Source organism: Pholcus phalangioides, unplaced genomic scaffold (genome assembly GCF_987345545.1).
Source record: "Pholcus phalangioides strain wild (caught in Gottingen) unplaced genomic scaffold, Ppha-v1.0 ptg000017l_1, whole genome shotgun sequence".
Taxonomy (NCBI): domain Eukaryota; kingdom Metazoa; phylum Arthropoda; class Arachnida; order Araneae; family Pholcidae; genus Pholcus; species Pholcus phalangioides.
In genome coordinates this window covers 11,623,137-11,641,748 of record NW_028301610.1, presented here as the reverse complement: position 1 = coordinate 11,641,748, position 18,612 = coordinate 11,623,137, and the positions used below count along the sequence as shown (strand labels likewise).

At 36.4% G+C, this 18,612-nt stretch overlaps 1 protein-coding gene across 1 annotated transcript; it reads right to left on the bottom strand.

Moving 5' to 3' along the window:
- Positions 1–15,683: 15,683 nt before the first annotated feature.
- LOC149072378 (serine/threonine-protein kinase haspin homolog) lies at positions 15,684–16,940 on the bottom strand. The gene has a single exon (XM_089246802.1). The coding sequence runs from the start codon at positions 16,938–16,940 to the stop codon at positions 15,684–15,686; it is 1,257 nt and encodes a 418-aa protein (XP_089102928.1).
- Positions 16,941–18,612: the final 1,672 nt, after the last annotated feature.

The window sequence follows — 18,612 nt, the reverse complement described above, 5'->3', positions numbered from 1 at the left end:
TCAATGCTTCTGTCATTAATTGAGTTACGTGTGATTTTTTTTTTTCAGCTTGAGTATGATGAAAAGTCAATAACATTTCTTTTTGAGGGAATTTTATTTTACAGCTTGATATGTGAAAAAAAAAGTTTAATTTAGGAATGAAAAAAAAAAATCATTAGAAAAATAACTAAGTCAGTAAAAAAACAATAATTTGTGGAAGAAAAGATTAATTTAGGAATGACCCCTCTTTGAAATAATCTCATCACTTGGGATGGAAAAAAAAAATTTAGGAGCATCCCTCCAAAAAAAAAAAACAAGTCAGGAAATAAAGTTTAATTTAGGAGCAAATTTTTTCTAAGTCAGAAAATGAATTCAAAAGTTTAATTTAGGAATGTTCCCTGAAAAAAATCATCACTTGGGAAATAAAGTTTAATTTAGGAATGACCCCCCTGAAAAACGATAATTTGGGAATGACGTCATAGGCAAGAACGATAATTTAGGAATGACGTCATAGGAAGCGCCATCTAGCGAGCCTCAACAAGTGCGAAGCACCCATTTGTTTGATGCGCAGCAAGTGGGGAGCCCTATTGTTTGATGCGCAGCAAGTGGGGAGCCCTATTGTTTGATGCGCAGCAAATGCGCAGTCCTATTGTGCACCAAAACCGCTAAAATCACCCTACTGACATGGCAAAAACCTTCTGATTAGAAGTTAGAAGACAAGGGGAGATGACATAAAAATTTAAATTTTTCATCTTATGGCACACTGTATTTTCACTCTCGAAACTCGTACGGAATGATTTTTGAACACGTTATGAGCATTTTTTAATTCAGAACCATACCTCTCGCGACGAACGATTGATTAGATAAAGGCCGAATCAGGACTTATAGGATACCCTGTATACTTAAGATTACTGGTAGGCAAGGTACAGAAAACACAGTCGGACAAATAGAAATTTACAACAAGCATTCAATGACTGATCCCAATATATATTGATCACAATGTGATTTGTATCGTAAAAATTATGCAAACAGCAAGTTCATTAATTGACGAGGTTTATGCAGAAAATTAGTTTAGTCCAGGGGGTCTCCAACGCATGGTCCGCGGGCCATATTTGGCCGTCCGATCATTTTCAGAAAATGGTTTGAAAACATTAAGAAACGATTAATTCTGGAATTAATGAAAGAAATAATTTCGGATTTGATGAAAGAGATGATTCTAGAATAAATTAAAAAGCAATAATTCTAGAAAAAAAATGAAAGAAATATGCTAATTCGGGAACAAATTGATGAAAACTCGGATTAACGAATGAAATAGTTCCTGAATTGATGAAAATTCAGAGAATTACTGAAAGAAGCATTTTTTAGAATTTTTGAAACAAAATAATTTCAGAATTAGTGTAAAAAATAACTTATAAATCAACGGAGAAATAATTTCGTAATATCTGATAGAAATTATTTCACAATCGATAAAAGAGTGATTGCATAATTACTGAAAGAAATGATTTCACAAGGTATATTGAGAAGGAAAACTATATTTTTCCAGAATTAGTCACTTCAATAATTACAGAATCATTTAAAGTGATTTCAGATTAAAATTACTCTCAGAATTAATTGATTAAATCCGTAATTAATCGAAAACTTTTTTTTTACATAATTAATGATAAAAATTATTTCAGAACTAATTAAAATCGGTTATTAATACAAGAAATAATCTCAGAATAAACAAAAAGTTTTCAATTAATTTCGTCCCTGTTTAACTCGAGGCCCCATTGAACCTTTCTATTAAGACGTCACTAAATTACATGAGTTAGTCGCCCGCGGACTTCGTGGGCAGTTTCAATTTGGCCTGACATGTCTGAAAGGTTGAAGACCCCCCCCCCCCCCGCTTTAATCAGTCAAAATAGCAATTAGTCATTTACACATTGAAATGTCAGAAGAATAATTAAACAAAATATCACTCATACTTCAAAAAAACAAACAAATCACGATAGTAGGCCTGCTGGAAATATACGCCAGGCATAATTACAGAACCGAGATCCAACTGACAATAGACAACGATAGTTCTCAGAGGTCCTTACTGTCCATAACACTGGAATTTAGACTTTAGTCTTAGTTAACAAGAGCATGTTTTGAACGCGATATAAATTTTTAAAAATATTTTTACATGAATATAAACTAGATGCACAAAAAAACAAAAAACATTTCTCATTTCAATTGCATACCTGTAAAAATTAATTTCATATCAAATCTTTCTATTACAGAGATTACCGTGTATATTTGAATATACATGGCAGATACATGGTCAAAAAATATAAGCAATGTTTTAGTGTCATTTCAGTACAAAATACAAAGTACAGCAATATAAGTACAATACTTTTTTTTTATCTAGAGAGAGTTGATTACTCGTTGGTGCCACTTTTTAAGAGCTGCTGAAATTTCACATGTTCAAAGATTTATAAAATCGTATCAAATCGGGAAAATTGGAAATTAAATTTCAGGTAAAAATTACTCACATTTGCGAAGCAACATTATACCTCCTTATACATAGCATCAAAATGAAGGCAAACTATATATTTTAACCTGTAATTAACTATTTTAGATAATTAAAAACCACTTCAAATAATTAAACTGCTGTGTTGATGTGTTGTTTCAGTTGAAAATATGCTAACAGCACCAATTTACATCCATTTACATAATAACAAAATTTCTATGGGGGTGAACCACACCGTCTGGGAAGGTTCATACAGTATAGTTGCCGATTTCTTCATGAAGAGAGAGAGAAATTGTTTGCAGCAAGGTACCTACACTTCTTTCAGTTAAACTTGATTTTTTTCACTCACAGTTAGAAAAACTGGTGGCAGATGGCAGCACGACACATAACAAGCATTGCACAGAAACAAACTTCACGTCGGGTTCACTACACGTACACACACATTCCCGCATGTACCAATTCGTTAGAGGTTCCGCAGAGGAATATGGACGAGGTGCATGTGTGGTTTAGTAGTAGTAGTAGTAGTTAAATTGATTTGGAGTTGCTGATAAGTATCGAATTTAAAATATGCAATTATGACATCTCAGAGCAGCATATACATTTCACCAGTTGGAAGTTTTAGCACACAAGGTTCACATAAAAAGTTAATTTTCAAATTTTTTTATGCATTCACGAAGAAATTTGATGAATTTTGAGTAACTCGTGTCATTTAAAAAATTTTGATTGAAAATATGTTTCTGAAGTCCACGCTTACAGAGATATTTGCTGTGCAAACGATTTGGGACACCCTGTACAGTACCAATACGAAAGCAATTTTTATGATAACATAAACAGTGATTGTCTATTAAATTTGGCTACATGTGTGAACACAATAGCGAATAAAAAATTTTAACCTAAAGGCATATTTATGATTAGCATGATATTGCTAGAAAAACACGCGTGTGGCTTTGGTTTATATAAGTACACTGGTTTCAAGATATGCTGTGCCTCGGACAAGTAGGACAACGCACGCTCCTGGGGCGAAGACCCGGCCTCCGAGAAGCAAGGCCACGCATGCGTCTGAGGCGAAGACTCCGCCTCGGAGGTGCCGCAGGGCTCCGAGAAGCAGGGTTACGCATGCACCTGGGGTGAAGACCCCGCCTCGGAGGTACAGCAGGGCTCCGAGAAGCAAGGCGAAGACTCCTCCTCGGCGATGCAGTAGGGCTCGGAGAAGCCGGACTACGCATGCGCCTGGGGGGCAGGCGATGCCTCTGCGATGCAGTAGGGCTCGGAGAAGCCGGACTACGCATGCGCCTGGGGGGCAGGCGATGCCTCTGCGATGCAGTAGGGCTTGAAGAAGCCGGACTACGCATGCGCCTGGGGGGCAGGCGATGCCCCTGCGATGCAGTAGGGCTCGGAGAACCCGGACTACGCATGCGCCTGGGGGGCAGGCGATGCCTCTGCGATGCAGTAGGGCTTGAAGAAGCCGGACTACGCATGCGCCTGGGGGGCAGGCGATGCCCCTGCGATGCAGTAGGGCTCGGAGAACCCGGACTACGCATGCGCCTGGGGGGCAGGCGATGCCTCTGCGATGCAGTAGGGCTTGAAGAAGCCGGACTACGCATGCGCCTGGGGGGCAAGCGATGCCTCTGCGATGCAGAAGGGCTAGGCGTGCGACTGGGAGGACGAATAGAGTGTCTGGGAAGATAATACATCCTCCGATGTGCAGCAGGGCGGTTGCGCATGCGACTCTGGCCAGCTGAGTTGTTCCTCTGAGGTGGAGGATGCATCAAAGTGATGTTGACTCGGGCTCGCAAAGATATATCAATACTCATGCGTCCCTGAGGTCCATTTGTCTGTGAGTGCATGTCCTCTTCGTCACTGCTCTCCGACATAACTAAATGAATATAAAAACAATAAAATAAAAAAATCAATAATTTATGCAAACAAAACTAATTAAAGTAATAATTTAAAACACTGCTTCCCCCTCCCCCTGAAATGAAACCACATTTAAACGAATGTATTCATAGAAAAATCAAAGTATTTCTGATGAATTGAATCAAGAAATCTTCATAAACTCTCTTTTGACAATAACCTATAACAGCTAATATTTCTATCATTTCATCTACGAATGACAACATATGAAAAACTTTTTTTTAATTATCAGAATAAGGATTTTTTTAAAACGAAACTAGTGAAAAAGACAAATTTAGTGAAACCTCGATATAACGGTAATCTGCAAACCACGGAAAAATATCGTGAAAAATTATATCATAGGCACCACCAAATTTATGCTGCTGTTGGCATCTGTTGTTTGCAAGTACCACGATAAAATGCCTTTTTTTCCCCCTACCGTAATATTAACGTCTAAAAGGAACCTTTTCGCCAAAAATTGGGTCCGGGGGAAAAAAGGGGATTCTTATGCATACATAAATATTACACTACATTGCCAATACTCTCTGTCCTTTCTGAAGCTGAGACATTTTTTTCTTGGATTTCTAGAAAAATACTGGGCAAATCGTTCTGAAATTTCGATCGTATATACCTTATATATTAGTAGGCCTACTCACCACTCCCAGTAAAAATTTAGTCACGAGTACATTCAGGGGACCGACAAAAAATTTAATAAGAGAAAAAAAGTCTTTGATCACCTCTGTGTCGGAAAAAGCTGCAAATGACTTGTAACATTAATTACTTATTTTACAAACTTTGTGCAATACTTTTGTGAGTTTTCGTGGGAATAGCCCGTATATTTACGAAAATATAAATGTTTTTTATAGAAATTCCAATTTTCATCGTATGATTTTTGCTTATATGTCGAGTTTTCAACTAATTTTTACGAAATTTACAGAAAACATTATGCTATAGCATAGTTTTCCAAACTTTTTTGTTCCATCGCCCCCTTCTTCAGAAATTTTTCTCTCTCATCGCCCCCAAACTCAAACAAGCCCATAGAATCCTACGTTATAACCGTAGCTTCAATCGCCCCCCTGGACTATTCCATCGCCCACCAGGGGGGAGACATTGCCCACTTTGGGAAACACTATGCTCTATAGGCTTACATGAAACATACTGCTATGGCGTCGATAGCCATCGCTATCAGATGAAGCCGGAGAGTTCCAATTTCCTGCCCAATATAATAATAATAATAAGAGAAAAGGGAAAGGGGCCTTTAGCCATTTAAATGTACAAAACATGCTCTTTTGCCTCCATCATCAACACTCCTTAATTTTTTTGGCCACTTACTTTTAGGCTGACTTCAAAGATTACGTAATAGCCGCTCCGTATTCTTCTTTTCTCTCTCTTTCCCCCTACGATACTGAAACCTATCTCTTGACCATTGCATTGCCACCTATGACTTTATTTCATCTATTTACGCATCTCTTCCCTCATGGGAATATGTGCCTTTTATGACTTTCTTTCCTCCTCTCTTCTTTCTTTTTGTACAAACCCCCCCCCCCCCCCACAGAGAAAAGTGTCTTCTGACCAATGATGTTAATATTAATACTAATTTGTACCTACGTAATCCTCATCACCCAATAGAAGGATCTTTCTTTGAAGCCGGACTACCAATTAGAAAAAGGGTGCCCCTCAAAACTTAACTTTGGAAGTTTTCAAAAATTGAAGTAGATTGATTAGTGCAAGCTAGAAATCAAGTTGAGGAAAGGATGTAGCACTTGGAATTTGTTTTTGCAGACATCGAATGTAACTACCAACGGACGTTGGGATATCCGACACGACGATGATGGAGAAAAAGGTAGGAAAGAAATTCTTACCACACTTTAAGTAAATTATGGAGGTTAAATTAAAACCCAAACTATGAGAGATTAACAGGGGGGAGATGGCGAGATTAAATATAATGAGTGTTTAAAGGGAAAGAGAGTTATTCCAACATCAAGTTAAAAAATATTATAATTGAACATATATGACATGAATGTCGCTCTCCACTTGTTAATACATACAAGATATACAGGAACTGGATGGACATCCAGTTCCTGTATATCTTGAATTGAACATAATAGTATTCTGTCTATGTATTACGCAGATTTTGGTATCGTAATATTTGGTTTTTTTTTTAATTGACGTTTTTGTTTGTGTAAATATAAATCGTTCTTTTGATGATTATTTGATTAAATATTAAATGCTATTTAAATTTTACAGTAACATGATCCTTTCGTGAGTCATCATTTGTTTTCTAAATGTGTATTGGACCACTAGGAACCTGGGTTAAATCTACATAATTGCATACATACGGGGTGATTATAAAAAAACTATCCCAACATATGGTCCCCTAACTATCATACCATTCACAGAAACTGAATGAAATTTTGGCATAAGGTATTTTGAGGTATGCGCTCAAGAATGATATGGAAAACAACAGCGTCACTCTAACAGTTAGGGTTACAGTGAGAAAATTTCGAAAATATCAAATGGCAACACCAAGTTTTTTGTATTGGAATGCGATCTCCATACTGAAAAACACTAAATAGCGTTGGAATGGCACCTGTAGCACGAAAATCCCCGGAGCTAGGCAAGGAAAAAGTAAAAAGGACTTTACCGTGCACCAGAGCATTAATGTTCGTTTCATTTGTCACACCGTTTCTTCGGTTGAGATCCCAGCCTGATTAGTCCTCCACAAGGTCATGTGGAAAATTTGTGAAACACAATAAAATGCTTTATTTTATGCCGCTTCTCTGTCCTTATTGGTTGTCCTCACTTTTAGCCTATCTACCGCCGGTGATTTTCATGCTACAGTTGCCGTTCGAACGCTATTTAGGGTTTTTCAGTATGGAGATCGCATTCCAATACAAAAAACTTGGTGTTGAAATTTGATATTTTCGAAATTTTCTCACTGTAACCGTAACTGTTAGAGTGACACTGTTGTTTTCCATATCATTCTTGAGCGCATACATCAAAATACCTTATGCCAAAATTTCATTCAGTTTCTGTGAATGGTATGATAGTTAGGGGTCCATATGTCGGGATAGTTTTTTTATAATCACCCCGTACATAGAGCTGTGTGCTCCATCTCTAAAGATAGAACGATCCCCATTATGCTTTCGAACTTGACCGCTCCAAAAGTGGCGCTAAACAAAAACACTCGTGTAGGTACAATCACGAATGACGTAGAAATCAGAGACATGGAGGAAATCAAACAGTTACGCAGGCAGGAATTGTCGGAAAATGATTTTGAGCTGAGCCACTTAGACCTTCCAACTCGTTCGAAGCTATTGAAATTACTTTTTGAATTTGGTGATATATTTAGTAAACGCTTATACACCATAGGTTGTACAGATAAAATCACTCCTATTTTACAAGTAGATTCATCAAAACTGCCATCTAGTCGTCCCTATAATGTTCCCTACGCTTTGAGAGGAGAATTAAAATGTGAATTAAATGAATTAGAACAAGCAAATTTGATTGAAAAATCAGACAGTCATATAAGCTTCCCTTTGATCATGATAAAGAAGAAAAATCCTTCGGGAGACCCGAAGCAACAGAAATGGCGATTGGTAGTAGACTATAGAAAACTGAACGCTCACTTAAAATATCCAAGATTTGACTCGTTCCGTTACAAAACAATGCCTCAAGGCCTAGGCCATCTTAAGAGCATCATGGGCCCCCGAGCCAAGTGGTTTTTCTGAGGCCCTACCTTGGAAATTATAGAAAATTTATCAACCGAATCTCATTTTGGTGAGGCCCCCGGGCCGTGCCCGGGTGGGCCCATGCGCTAAGACGGCACTGCTCAAGGCCTGAATGCTAGTTAGTCCCGAAACATTTTACAATCTTTCAGATCAACTTTTAGCTCCTCTCTCGGATTTGAAAATTGCCAACTATATTGATGATTTTTGCTTGGGTGCCGACAATGTCTCACAAATGCTCTACAAATTCAGAAAACTATTCGAAAGGTTCCGCTATTTTGGTTTGACACTTAATCCAGCTAAATGTTCATTTCTTGTTCCTCAGATCGAATTCCCAGGTCATACTTTGAACAGTTCAGGTATTCGCCCCATTGAGACAAACATTAGAAAGATACAAGACCTTCCAGTTCCCAACACCGTACGGAAAATTCGCCGTTTTATTGGACTGGTTGGGTATTACAGGCATTTCATACAAAATTTTTCAAATATTACGGCACTTATTACTAATCTTACTAGAAAGGGTAGAAAATTTCATTGGACTCAAGAGGCCCAGAATGCTTTTGCCATTCTAAAACAAAAACTTTCGCAACCTCACATTTTGATTCATCCGGATTTCAACAAGGAATTTATCCTTTCTACTGACAGCAGTGACGTTGCATTAGGTGCAATGATTGGGCAGAGAATAGACAATTCTAATGTTATACATCCAATTGCATATTTTTCCAAGAAGCTAAATCCCACACAAATTCGATACACTATTATGAAAAAAGAATTAATGGCCATTGTGGAATCTGTAGAAGCATACAAGTACTATTTGTATGGTAGACATTTCACTATTAGGTGTGATAATGCTGCTCTGACGAAATTATCGAAATGGGATTCACCAGGAAGCAGAGTCACTCGATGGTTTGCATCTCTCTCAGAATTTAATTATGATTTTGAATTAATCAAGTCTTCGGAAAACCAAGTCGCTGATATTTTTTCACGCGACTTTCATGTGAATACAGTACAGATCACTTTACCTACCATAGAGGAGATAAAGTTGGCTCATCGCGAAGATCCTAAATTGTCAACCATAATCTCTACATTAGAAGACGATAACACACATACACTCAAAGCTCAGGATTAAGTATGTTCTATCAAATGGTCTTCTTATGCACAAAGGGATTATCACTCGCTCAGGGGGTCAGAAGATCATACTACAAATAGTTATACCTAACAAGTTCAAGCCACACATTCTTGCAGCCAATCACTTGACACACTTTGGACACTTAAAAACATACCACGCCATTAAAGAGAAATATTTCTGGGATAATTTATACACAGGCACAAAACATTACGTAGAATCTTGCACACATTGCATATCTTTCCGATCTCCTCGTAGAGTACCACCTGTTCCATTGCAACGTCATTTTATACCATCTCGACCAATGGAGTATGTCTCTTGAGATTTTGTCGAAAAGTGCCTAACACCTCACGTGGAAACTGCTATATACTAACGTTCATTGATCATTTCACAAAATTTGTGAAACGGTACGCACTTCCCGACCAAACATCGCAAACAACAGCAGAGAAATTCCTCGACTTTGCTTGCACTTTTGGATTTCCTGAGAAATTATTATCAGACAAAGGTTTAAATTTTGTGAGTGACCTTTTTAAAACACTTTGTAGTCGCCTAGGGGTAACTAAATTGCAAACAACGGCAATGTGCACACAATCCAATGGTCAAAGTGAAAGGATAAATTCTAACTTGAAGAAGTCCCTGTCTATATTTGCACTAGGAACATCTGATTGGGATGCATATGTTACCGGCAAAGTATGAAATCCAGACATTCTATAGAATGCCTATTTCATACTTTGCCTGAAACGACCAGGCATAGGCATTCTATACAATCGGCATTCTGGATTTCATATAGTTTGCCGGTAACACATACATTAATTACTATGAATTAATTTATAATTCAACTATTCATCAAGCAACACAGGAAAAGCCAGCATGTTTACATCTTTCCTACGACCCTACACTTCCAACAGACACTCTTAACGACGCTGATAGACACGTTTCGCTTCCTAAGCGAAGAAATTTCGTCGGTCCCTACAGAATTCTCACAGTTCACAATCCTGTAAATTTTACAATAATTAATTCAAGAAATCCAAAAGCAAAACCTACAAAGTGCCACACGTTTAGTGGGGAATCCACCCAGGAGTAGCCCTGGGCGCTATACCGAGCAGCCTTCTCCAAACACAGATAACTCTGCCATTGTAAGATCACAATCTTCTATTCAAGGATGTCAAACTGAAAGGCCTTCAACAAGTACAGCAAGTAATGCACCCCCTGCTCTGGATAATATGCCCCGTAATTTATTGCTTCAGCGTTCCGTGGGTCATCCGTACAATTTGCGCTCTAACCGACCAGCACAAATTAACACTTTCACTTTTGGAACATATTAATCAAGTGTTGGGTATATAAATTCAAAATAATATGGGACTTGAAAATGGTATTTTTTTTTTAAACTTCTATAACGATTATTTGAAAATTTAATTCATCGAATTTTATAATCGTATTCAATAATAATTTTTTTTTTATTGCTGAAATTCCGTTGTGGATACAAATATGCTGTTGATTGTTCAGTGAGAAGGGCCCCTCATTGGACGGTGAACGCTTATTTGTTGCCAATTTTCTTTTTTTTTCATGCAAAATTTTTCTTCAAACTCACTATCTCTAATTCACAAATTAAATTTGAAGTAGACATTGAAGTGCACTGCAAGTTTGATCAAGTCCCATCTTATTTTGAAAAAAAAACCAATTTCACATATGTACATATCTCTATTTCTGAAGAAGCAGAAGAAAAGCAAAATAATGACTACAAATTATGTTCATATTGAAAAGTATGTTTAATGGAACGCATTTACATTGTTCATTCCTATATGTTAATCAATTTCGCAATTATATTTGAAAAAAAATTGTTAAAACCTTGAAAACAAAGTAGAATTATAATGGAATTATGAAAAAAAATTATTATGAAAGTGTGAGGAAAAAATTAAATTAAGAGAAAAAATGAAATTATGAAAGAAGAAAAAATGGAAGTGAAGAAAAAGAGGGAAAAAAATTGTCACAATGTTAAAAATGTGCATGAGGAACAAAAGTATTAATGTTGTACACTTATGCATGCAAGTACTTTCATGTAAATATCCACATATAGCATATATGCAATTTTGTTTTAAGTATACAACATACTGCGTATTAGTGTAATATAATTTGATGTTGGAATCTATAATCCCTCAGAGTTATTAGGGTTTTAATATTTATATTGAGCATTTAAACAAGTTTAATTTGGAAATGATTATAAATAATCAGACTGTGGTAAGATTTTTTCTTTCTCTGCCAAATGTTTTACATACTATGTTTCTATATCCCTTCAACGTTCATAATTCGTAAGTGAAATGTGCTCGTACTCTCAGTACACCGCTCACAAATTTCAATTAACTCTGCTTAGAGGAGACAGTTATCAACTGTTTCAAAAACTCTCCCTTCGAACAATACAAATTCCTTTTCAGCAGACAACGACATCGATCACTCAGACTCGTTGATGCGATGGTTCACCGAGTAATGCGGCAGTGATGTCTTCAAGCAAAGAAATTTGCTAACTTCACTAATGTTCAAAACTTCACATTGAACTGCCATTTCCAGACACCATACACTGGAATTGTTTCCGTGCAATTTCTCTTGGATACGCCTACGGAACGAGATGCTTCGCCGGTGTCGCCCTTTGGTTGTCCTCAGTAGTCTGTGTAACAAACTACTGAGTGTTCGGACTGACTGCACGTCTGAAAACGCACGAACGATCAACTAATTCGTTTTCGCTTCGACAGTACTCCAGCGTCGTTCTCTATTCAGTGACTGACATGTGAAAAGAACAAAAACATTCGACGCTCTCTCTACGATATACATTCGCTGCAAAGTGCAACACCCACGCTGCACATCATGGGGACTGATTCGTGACATTGTGTCTAGTGCGGACTGAGCCACGACAAGCAATTGACAAGCCAATTTGTTTCTTGTACAAGTGAATTTTGAAAATTTAGACTTTTGAACTAATAACTCTCGAGGCACTGAACAAATGCGTTGAAATTCAGAGTAATGAATGTGCTGTAACTTATTTGGTATCTCTGCGCAGCATTTTCAGTGACACACGCTCTACAAACATTTAATGACATTTTATTTCAGTGATAAATGTAACAGTGATTTTTTTGTTGCTACGTCTAAACATATTATCGACATATTTTTATGTGACGTTATCCGAAAAAATTATACGTATTTTCGCTATTACGAGGATACAGAGCAAAAAAAAATAAAATACTTCCGATAAATCCTCAAAAGGGATGATATACCGTAATATACGTAGCACTTAGAATTTGTTTTTGCAGACATCGAATGTAACTACCAACCAGGGTTGGCAGGTTTTTGACACATGACAGTTTTTGACGGTTTAAACCGTCACGTCAAAAACCCTCCGTCAGAAACCTTTGTCAAATCTGTCAAAAACCTCAAATATTGCTTTTTGATATAAAAATTCCCATTGGAAATGCACACGTTAATTGCATGTAATGTTTAAAGTGACTATGTTATACAAAGAATAAATAGTTAATATGATTCTAAAATAATTTTCTACTCTCGACAGAATTATTTTGGACAATATATATGGTTTTTTATTTCTTATAAAATTTGAATAAAGCATAACATGAACATTGAAGGGAAAACTGTGGAACGATTTGACATTCTTTGATTCAAGATGATTCTTGACCTTTCAAAATTTCTTCAACTGCTTATATATGTTTGCATTGATATAAACCGTCTGCTGTCCTCTTTTTACAACAGATAAGTGTTTAAAAAAGTTTATTACATCATGTATGTAATGTTGATTTCTGTTATTAAATTATCTAGATAACCACTGATACTTAAAACGATACTCTTATTGCGCATAACATTGAAATATATCTAGCGATCAAAATACTAAATTGTAGGACTAAAATGTCATTTAATTTAGCAATGCTAGCTTGTATATGTCAAACTTAGTTATTCTTACTTTTGCACTATGATATGGTACATTTACTAGCATTTATAATGCAATGGTTTTCCAATTGAAGCTGTATTCAAATGTGCAAAACAAATGCTTTGGGTATAAAGTCTTGTCAGCTCTGCTTTGGTTGAAAGTACTCTTTAAAGCTCTGTGAATTTATACACCCTGATCTAAGAAATTTTTTGGTGAAAGTAAATTAGTTTAATTAGTGCATTAACAGATGCTGCGTGAGAACAATTTTGGGCGGATCAGAAAATTTAAAATATCGAAATATATATTTTTCCCCAGTAATTATCACTCTGAATATGAAACCATTTAATCTAAATAAAAGTAAGTGTTTTGTTATTTATAACATATCTATCAAGTTAACAAAAACTATTTGACATGATTGACAGTAAGATTTTGATAGTTTTAATACCGAGTTAGTTTCTGGGGTCAAAAACCCTGATACCATATCATACATATTTTAAATAAGCAGCTCTATTCCACTTCGCAAATTGAACACGGGTAATAAGTAGCTTAGATAAATAAACCATAAAATTATATTTTATATGTTCTAGGCTCTTATGTTGAAAAATTCAAAATTGTAAATTTTAATTAATATTTTGTTTTAATTATTGTAATAAATTAATGTTTAAAAATAAATCATTGTAATATGCAAAAAAAGTAAGTTTTTCATCATGTTGTATACCTATTGTGTTCAAAACATTATCAAAAGGCATTCATTTTGGTTTTTGACGGTTTTCGACAGTTTCTGACGGTTTAAACCAGTTTTTGACACTTGTCGTTTTTGACGTCAAAGACCCAACCCTGCTACCAACGGACGTTGGGATATCCGACACGACGATGATGGAGAAAAAGGTAGGAAAGAAATTCTTACCACACTCTAAGTAAATTATGGAGGTTAAATTAACACCCAAACTATGAGAGATTAACAGGGGGGAGATGGCGAGATTAAATATAATGAGTGTTTAAAGGGAAAGAGAGTTATTCCAACATCAAGTTAAAAAATATTATAATTGAACATATATGACATGAATGTCGCTCTCCACTTGTTAATACATACAAGATATAGTATTCTGTCCATGTATTACGCAGATTTTGGTATCGTAATGTTTGGGGTTTTTTTTAATTGACGTTTTTGTTTGTGTAAATATAAATCGTTCTTTTCATGATTATTTGATTAAATATTAAATGCATTTCTTTTCTAAATGTGTATTGGACCACTAGGAACCTGGGTTAAATCTACATAATTGCATACATATACATTCTTCCAGTGGTCCGATATAACAATACTGTATGAAAATTTAAAATGTGGCAGATCATTATTCAATAAGATATAAGTATTTTTAGTAAATGATTATTGATTGTGCATGCGCAAGAAATATAAATTTCATTTTTCGTAATTTGATTGTCAGATATATAGTACCACTCATATGAAACTACTAGCTGAAATGTCGTGAAGATTCGGAAAAAAATACTCGATAGGGTGAGTCACTGTAATTTCGAAATTTGCTGATACTAACTGAATAATAAGGGATTTTCCGCAAATTGGTGTACGATTATTCTCTGTTATTTGATTAGTTTGAGAATAAGCCCACAGCATTATATGCGAATGAGCGAAGACGAGCGTCTGATGTTATGTAAGAGGAGTGCACGCATAACACGCGTGTATGATGTCAAAATAAACAAACTGAGCAAATAATCATATATAGCCAATTTGTGGAAAATCCCTCATTATTCAGTAACTTTCAGCAAGTTTCGAAATTGCAGCTCACATTATCGTGTATATCTTTCTGAATGTCCACCACATTCCGCTGGAATTTTTATATGAGTTGCACTATATATCTGGCAATCAAATTACAAATAATAAAATTTATATGTATATCTTGCGCATGCGTTATTAATATTCATTTACTAAAAATACATTTTATTGAATAACGATTTGTCACATTTTGAATTTCCATACAGTATGTTTGATGTATAGCGTTTCCTGTAAATTTCTTCAAAATTAGTTGAAAACACTAGACATCTTATAAAGCAAATATCATGCGATGAAAATTTGAATTTTTATAGAAATCACTCCTATTTTTTCGTGAATATACGTGCTATTCTTACGAAAACGCACAAAAGTATTGCACAAGGTTATTAAAATATTTTTTTTAAATTGCAAGTCATTTTCTGTTTTTTCTGATACATGGTTTATTAAAATTTTTTTTTTATCTAATTTTTTGCCGGTCCTCTAAATGCACTCATGATTAAATTTTCACTGTAAATGGTGAGTACTACTATCAGGTATATATGACTGAAATTTCAGAACAATTCAACCAGCATTTTTCTGGAAATTAATGTCTAAATTCAAAAAAGGACAGAGGCTTCCGATAGTGTATCCTTTGCGTATCATATTCGTAGTTCTAACAAATCAAAAGCCGAGATGCTTTCAAACAAGATTGGATGAATTCTATTTTCAAATCGATAAATTTTTGTTGGAATGTTTTTGTTAGAACTAATTTAATCAGTTATTTCCATAAAACTTGCCCCCGGGAGTGAGCGACACGATTTCATATTGAAGGGAAATTTCTGGACTAGGAATTGCTTGACGAACGAGTTCGCCGAGTCGTACTCCAACGATGCTTGGCACCACTCGCTCAACAGCATGTAATGCTCGTCGTTGTCGTTCTGGAGCGACGGGTTTTGCCTAACAAGACATCTCTTCATGTATTCCATGAGGTACCGGATCCAGAAAAGGTTCGTCTTCGGTTTGTACTCGCTCCAGTCCTCCCCGATTTCCCGAGACATCAGGGCGTACACGCTGTGGTAATCTAACCAGTCGATTTTGTTCTCAGCGCTCTTGTGTATGGCCTTATTATTTACGTCGAAGAAATAGGTGTTGCCGTCGCCGTCTTGGAATCGGGACATAGTGAAGTCGATGATGGTGACTTTATATCCCAGGGTTTTTACGAAGAACTGCGTCTCCTTGATGGAATATTGCAGTTCGCTGGCGCTGGTCTTTTCGACTAGTAGGTTGCCGATGTGGAGGTCTCGATGCTCGAAGTTGAACGCCGACTCGGCAGCAGCCAGAGCAGCGGCCACTTGACTGATGAAGCTGATGTACAACTGGGGGTTAACGAACTTATAATTCCCTAAGTGGGATCCGTAGTGCGGCATTTCAATGCAGACGAACATTTGCTCTGGACTGTACGTATCCAGCGGTGGGAACTTCGTTGGATCCTCGACTTCAGCTGTCTTGACGTGATCACGCCATGCTTTGACGAATCTGTGAGGAAATCCATCCTTTACGAGACATGTTTTGAATACTTTTGGGAAGTTTAGTGCTTTGTGGCCGTTGTCGAGGCCATCGCATAAGTGACTCAAGAGTACAGAACCGACGACATCCGGAATGATTTCTTTGAAAGTCATGTTTTTTGTTCCAGGATATATCGGGTGATAGCCTTTGACGGCGATGATCTTTAATACGCTTAGGTTCTGGGACTTGTCCTCGATTGTAAACACCTCCCCGTAAGAGCCCTGGGCAATCTTGACCACGGTCGTGTGTTTCAAGTGCGGGAAGTGTAAAGCAAACCGACTAGGTTTGCCACAGTAGGTGTTAATAAGAGCCGATTGAAGTTCCTCTTCGAGGCATGTAATGTTCGAAGAAATTAGCCGGTCTACATGAAAAGGACTTGCTGTCGTAGACTTTGCTTCCTGGATTTCAATCACAGCATTTTGTCTTGTCAGAGGCACCTGTAGTTCTTGTTTCCGAGCCATATCCTTAAATTAAGGGGGGAGGGGAGGGGGGGAAAGGAATATTTTTTTAATTAAAAAATTTGAATTTTTAAAGTGTTAAAAAAATTCAAAAATATTTTCGATAATGAATCATTCATTTTGTTTTGGGACTCATGTCTCACTCTTTTACACGTGCCCAGCGCCGCAACTGGAAAAACCCCGAGACACCCAGGCAGAACCGCCTTTAGTGGTGTGCGGCAAGTGAGGTCGACTGCGTTTTGGAAGGGATCGCAATTAGGGTAATCATAATTTCTTTTCATACAAAATTATGAATTTTTTTCTTTAATTCTGGAATTTTCTGCTGGAAAGAAATAAGTCTCTGGAATCATTTATTAGCTTTCACAAATTCTGAATTTTTACCAATTACGAAACTGTTTCTTTAATAAATTCTGAATTTTCATCAATTCTGGAATAATTTCTTTCATTTATTCTGAATTTTCAACTATCCTGGAATAATTTCTTTCATTTATTCTGAATTTTCAACTATCCTGGAATTATTTCTTTCATTTATTTTGAATTTCCACGACTCTGGAATCATTTCTTTCTTTTATTCTGAATTGCCATGGAACTTGGAGTCATTTCTTTCATTTATTCTGGATTTTCATCAATTCTAGAATCATTTCTTTCATTTATTTTCAATTGCCAAGGAAGCTGGAATCATTTCTTTCATTTGTCCTGAATGTTCGTGGAAGCTGGAATTATTTCTTTCATTTAATCTGAATTTCCATGGTTCTGGAATCATCTCTGTTAATTGAATGTCTTATTTACATTTAATTGTGTTTGTATTTTTCTTGTATGAATATTTTTCAGCATTCCTGTATATGTTCTAAATAATGTATGAAATTTTTGTGATGCCGATTTCCCTTTCCCATAGAGTAGGCCTATATAAAATCGGGGATAAGGGGGGCCCTGAAATTATTAAGACGCTTTCTGCACCCCCCCCCCCCACTATTATTTCCTTATATGTAAAATAAATATTTTAATCCTTTGCTTTTTAAATATTTTTCAAGTGGAAAATATTTCAAATATTTTACAAGCTCTTGTTCTTTTATTAATACTTCTTCTGTAATTGGCTTAGCTTTCAAGGAATTGAGCAACTGTTTTTATAAAATTTGTATAGAAGGGGAATGGGCATCTCTGACAAACCAGACTTTATTCATGTGTAAAAAATTACCCAGAGAGCATGAAAATGCTGAAAATCAAAGATTCTTGTAAAAACTCTATGTGCAACGGGCACCAGTAACAAACAACTATGAAAAAGTGTAAGAAATCAACTCACAAAGGGAAATCAAGAATTGATTCAATAAAGTTCGTAACCCATGCACTCTTATCACAAAGGATTTATGGAAACTTTGCCCAGACATTCCGCCTGCCCTGACCGTATGAGTGACCATGTGAGTGACCCTATGATTGACCATGTAAGTTGGACATTTACCCCCGACATTTCGCTTGTCCTGACCGAGGGAGTGATCAAACGTGTTGCACTCTGACCGCATGAGTTACCAAGAAGTGACTATGTGAGAGATCAAGTGACCGACTAAATGGGTTGGTCAGCCTAGATATTTCCCACCCGACATTTCGCCCCTTGTATAAATACCATGGGAGTTATATAGTTATACATCACTCACACTCACATACTCATACGATCACTCAC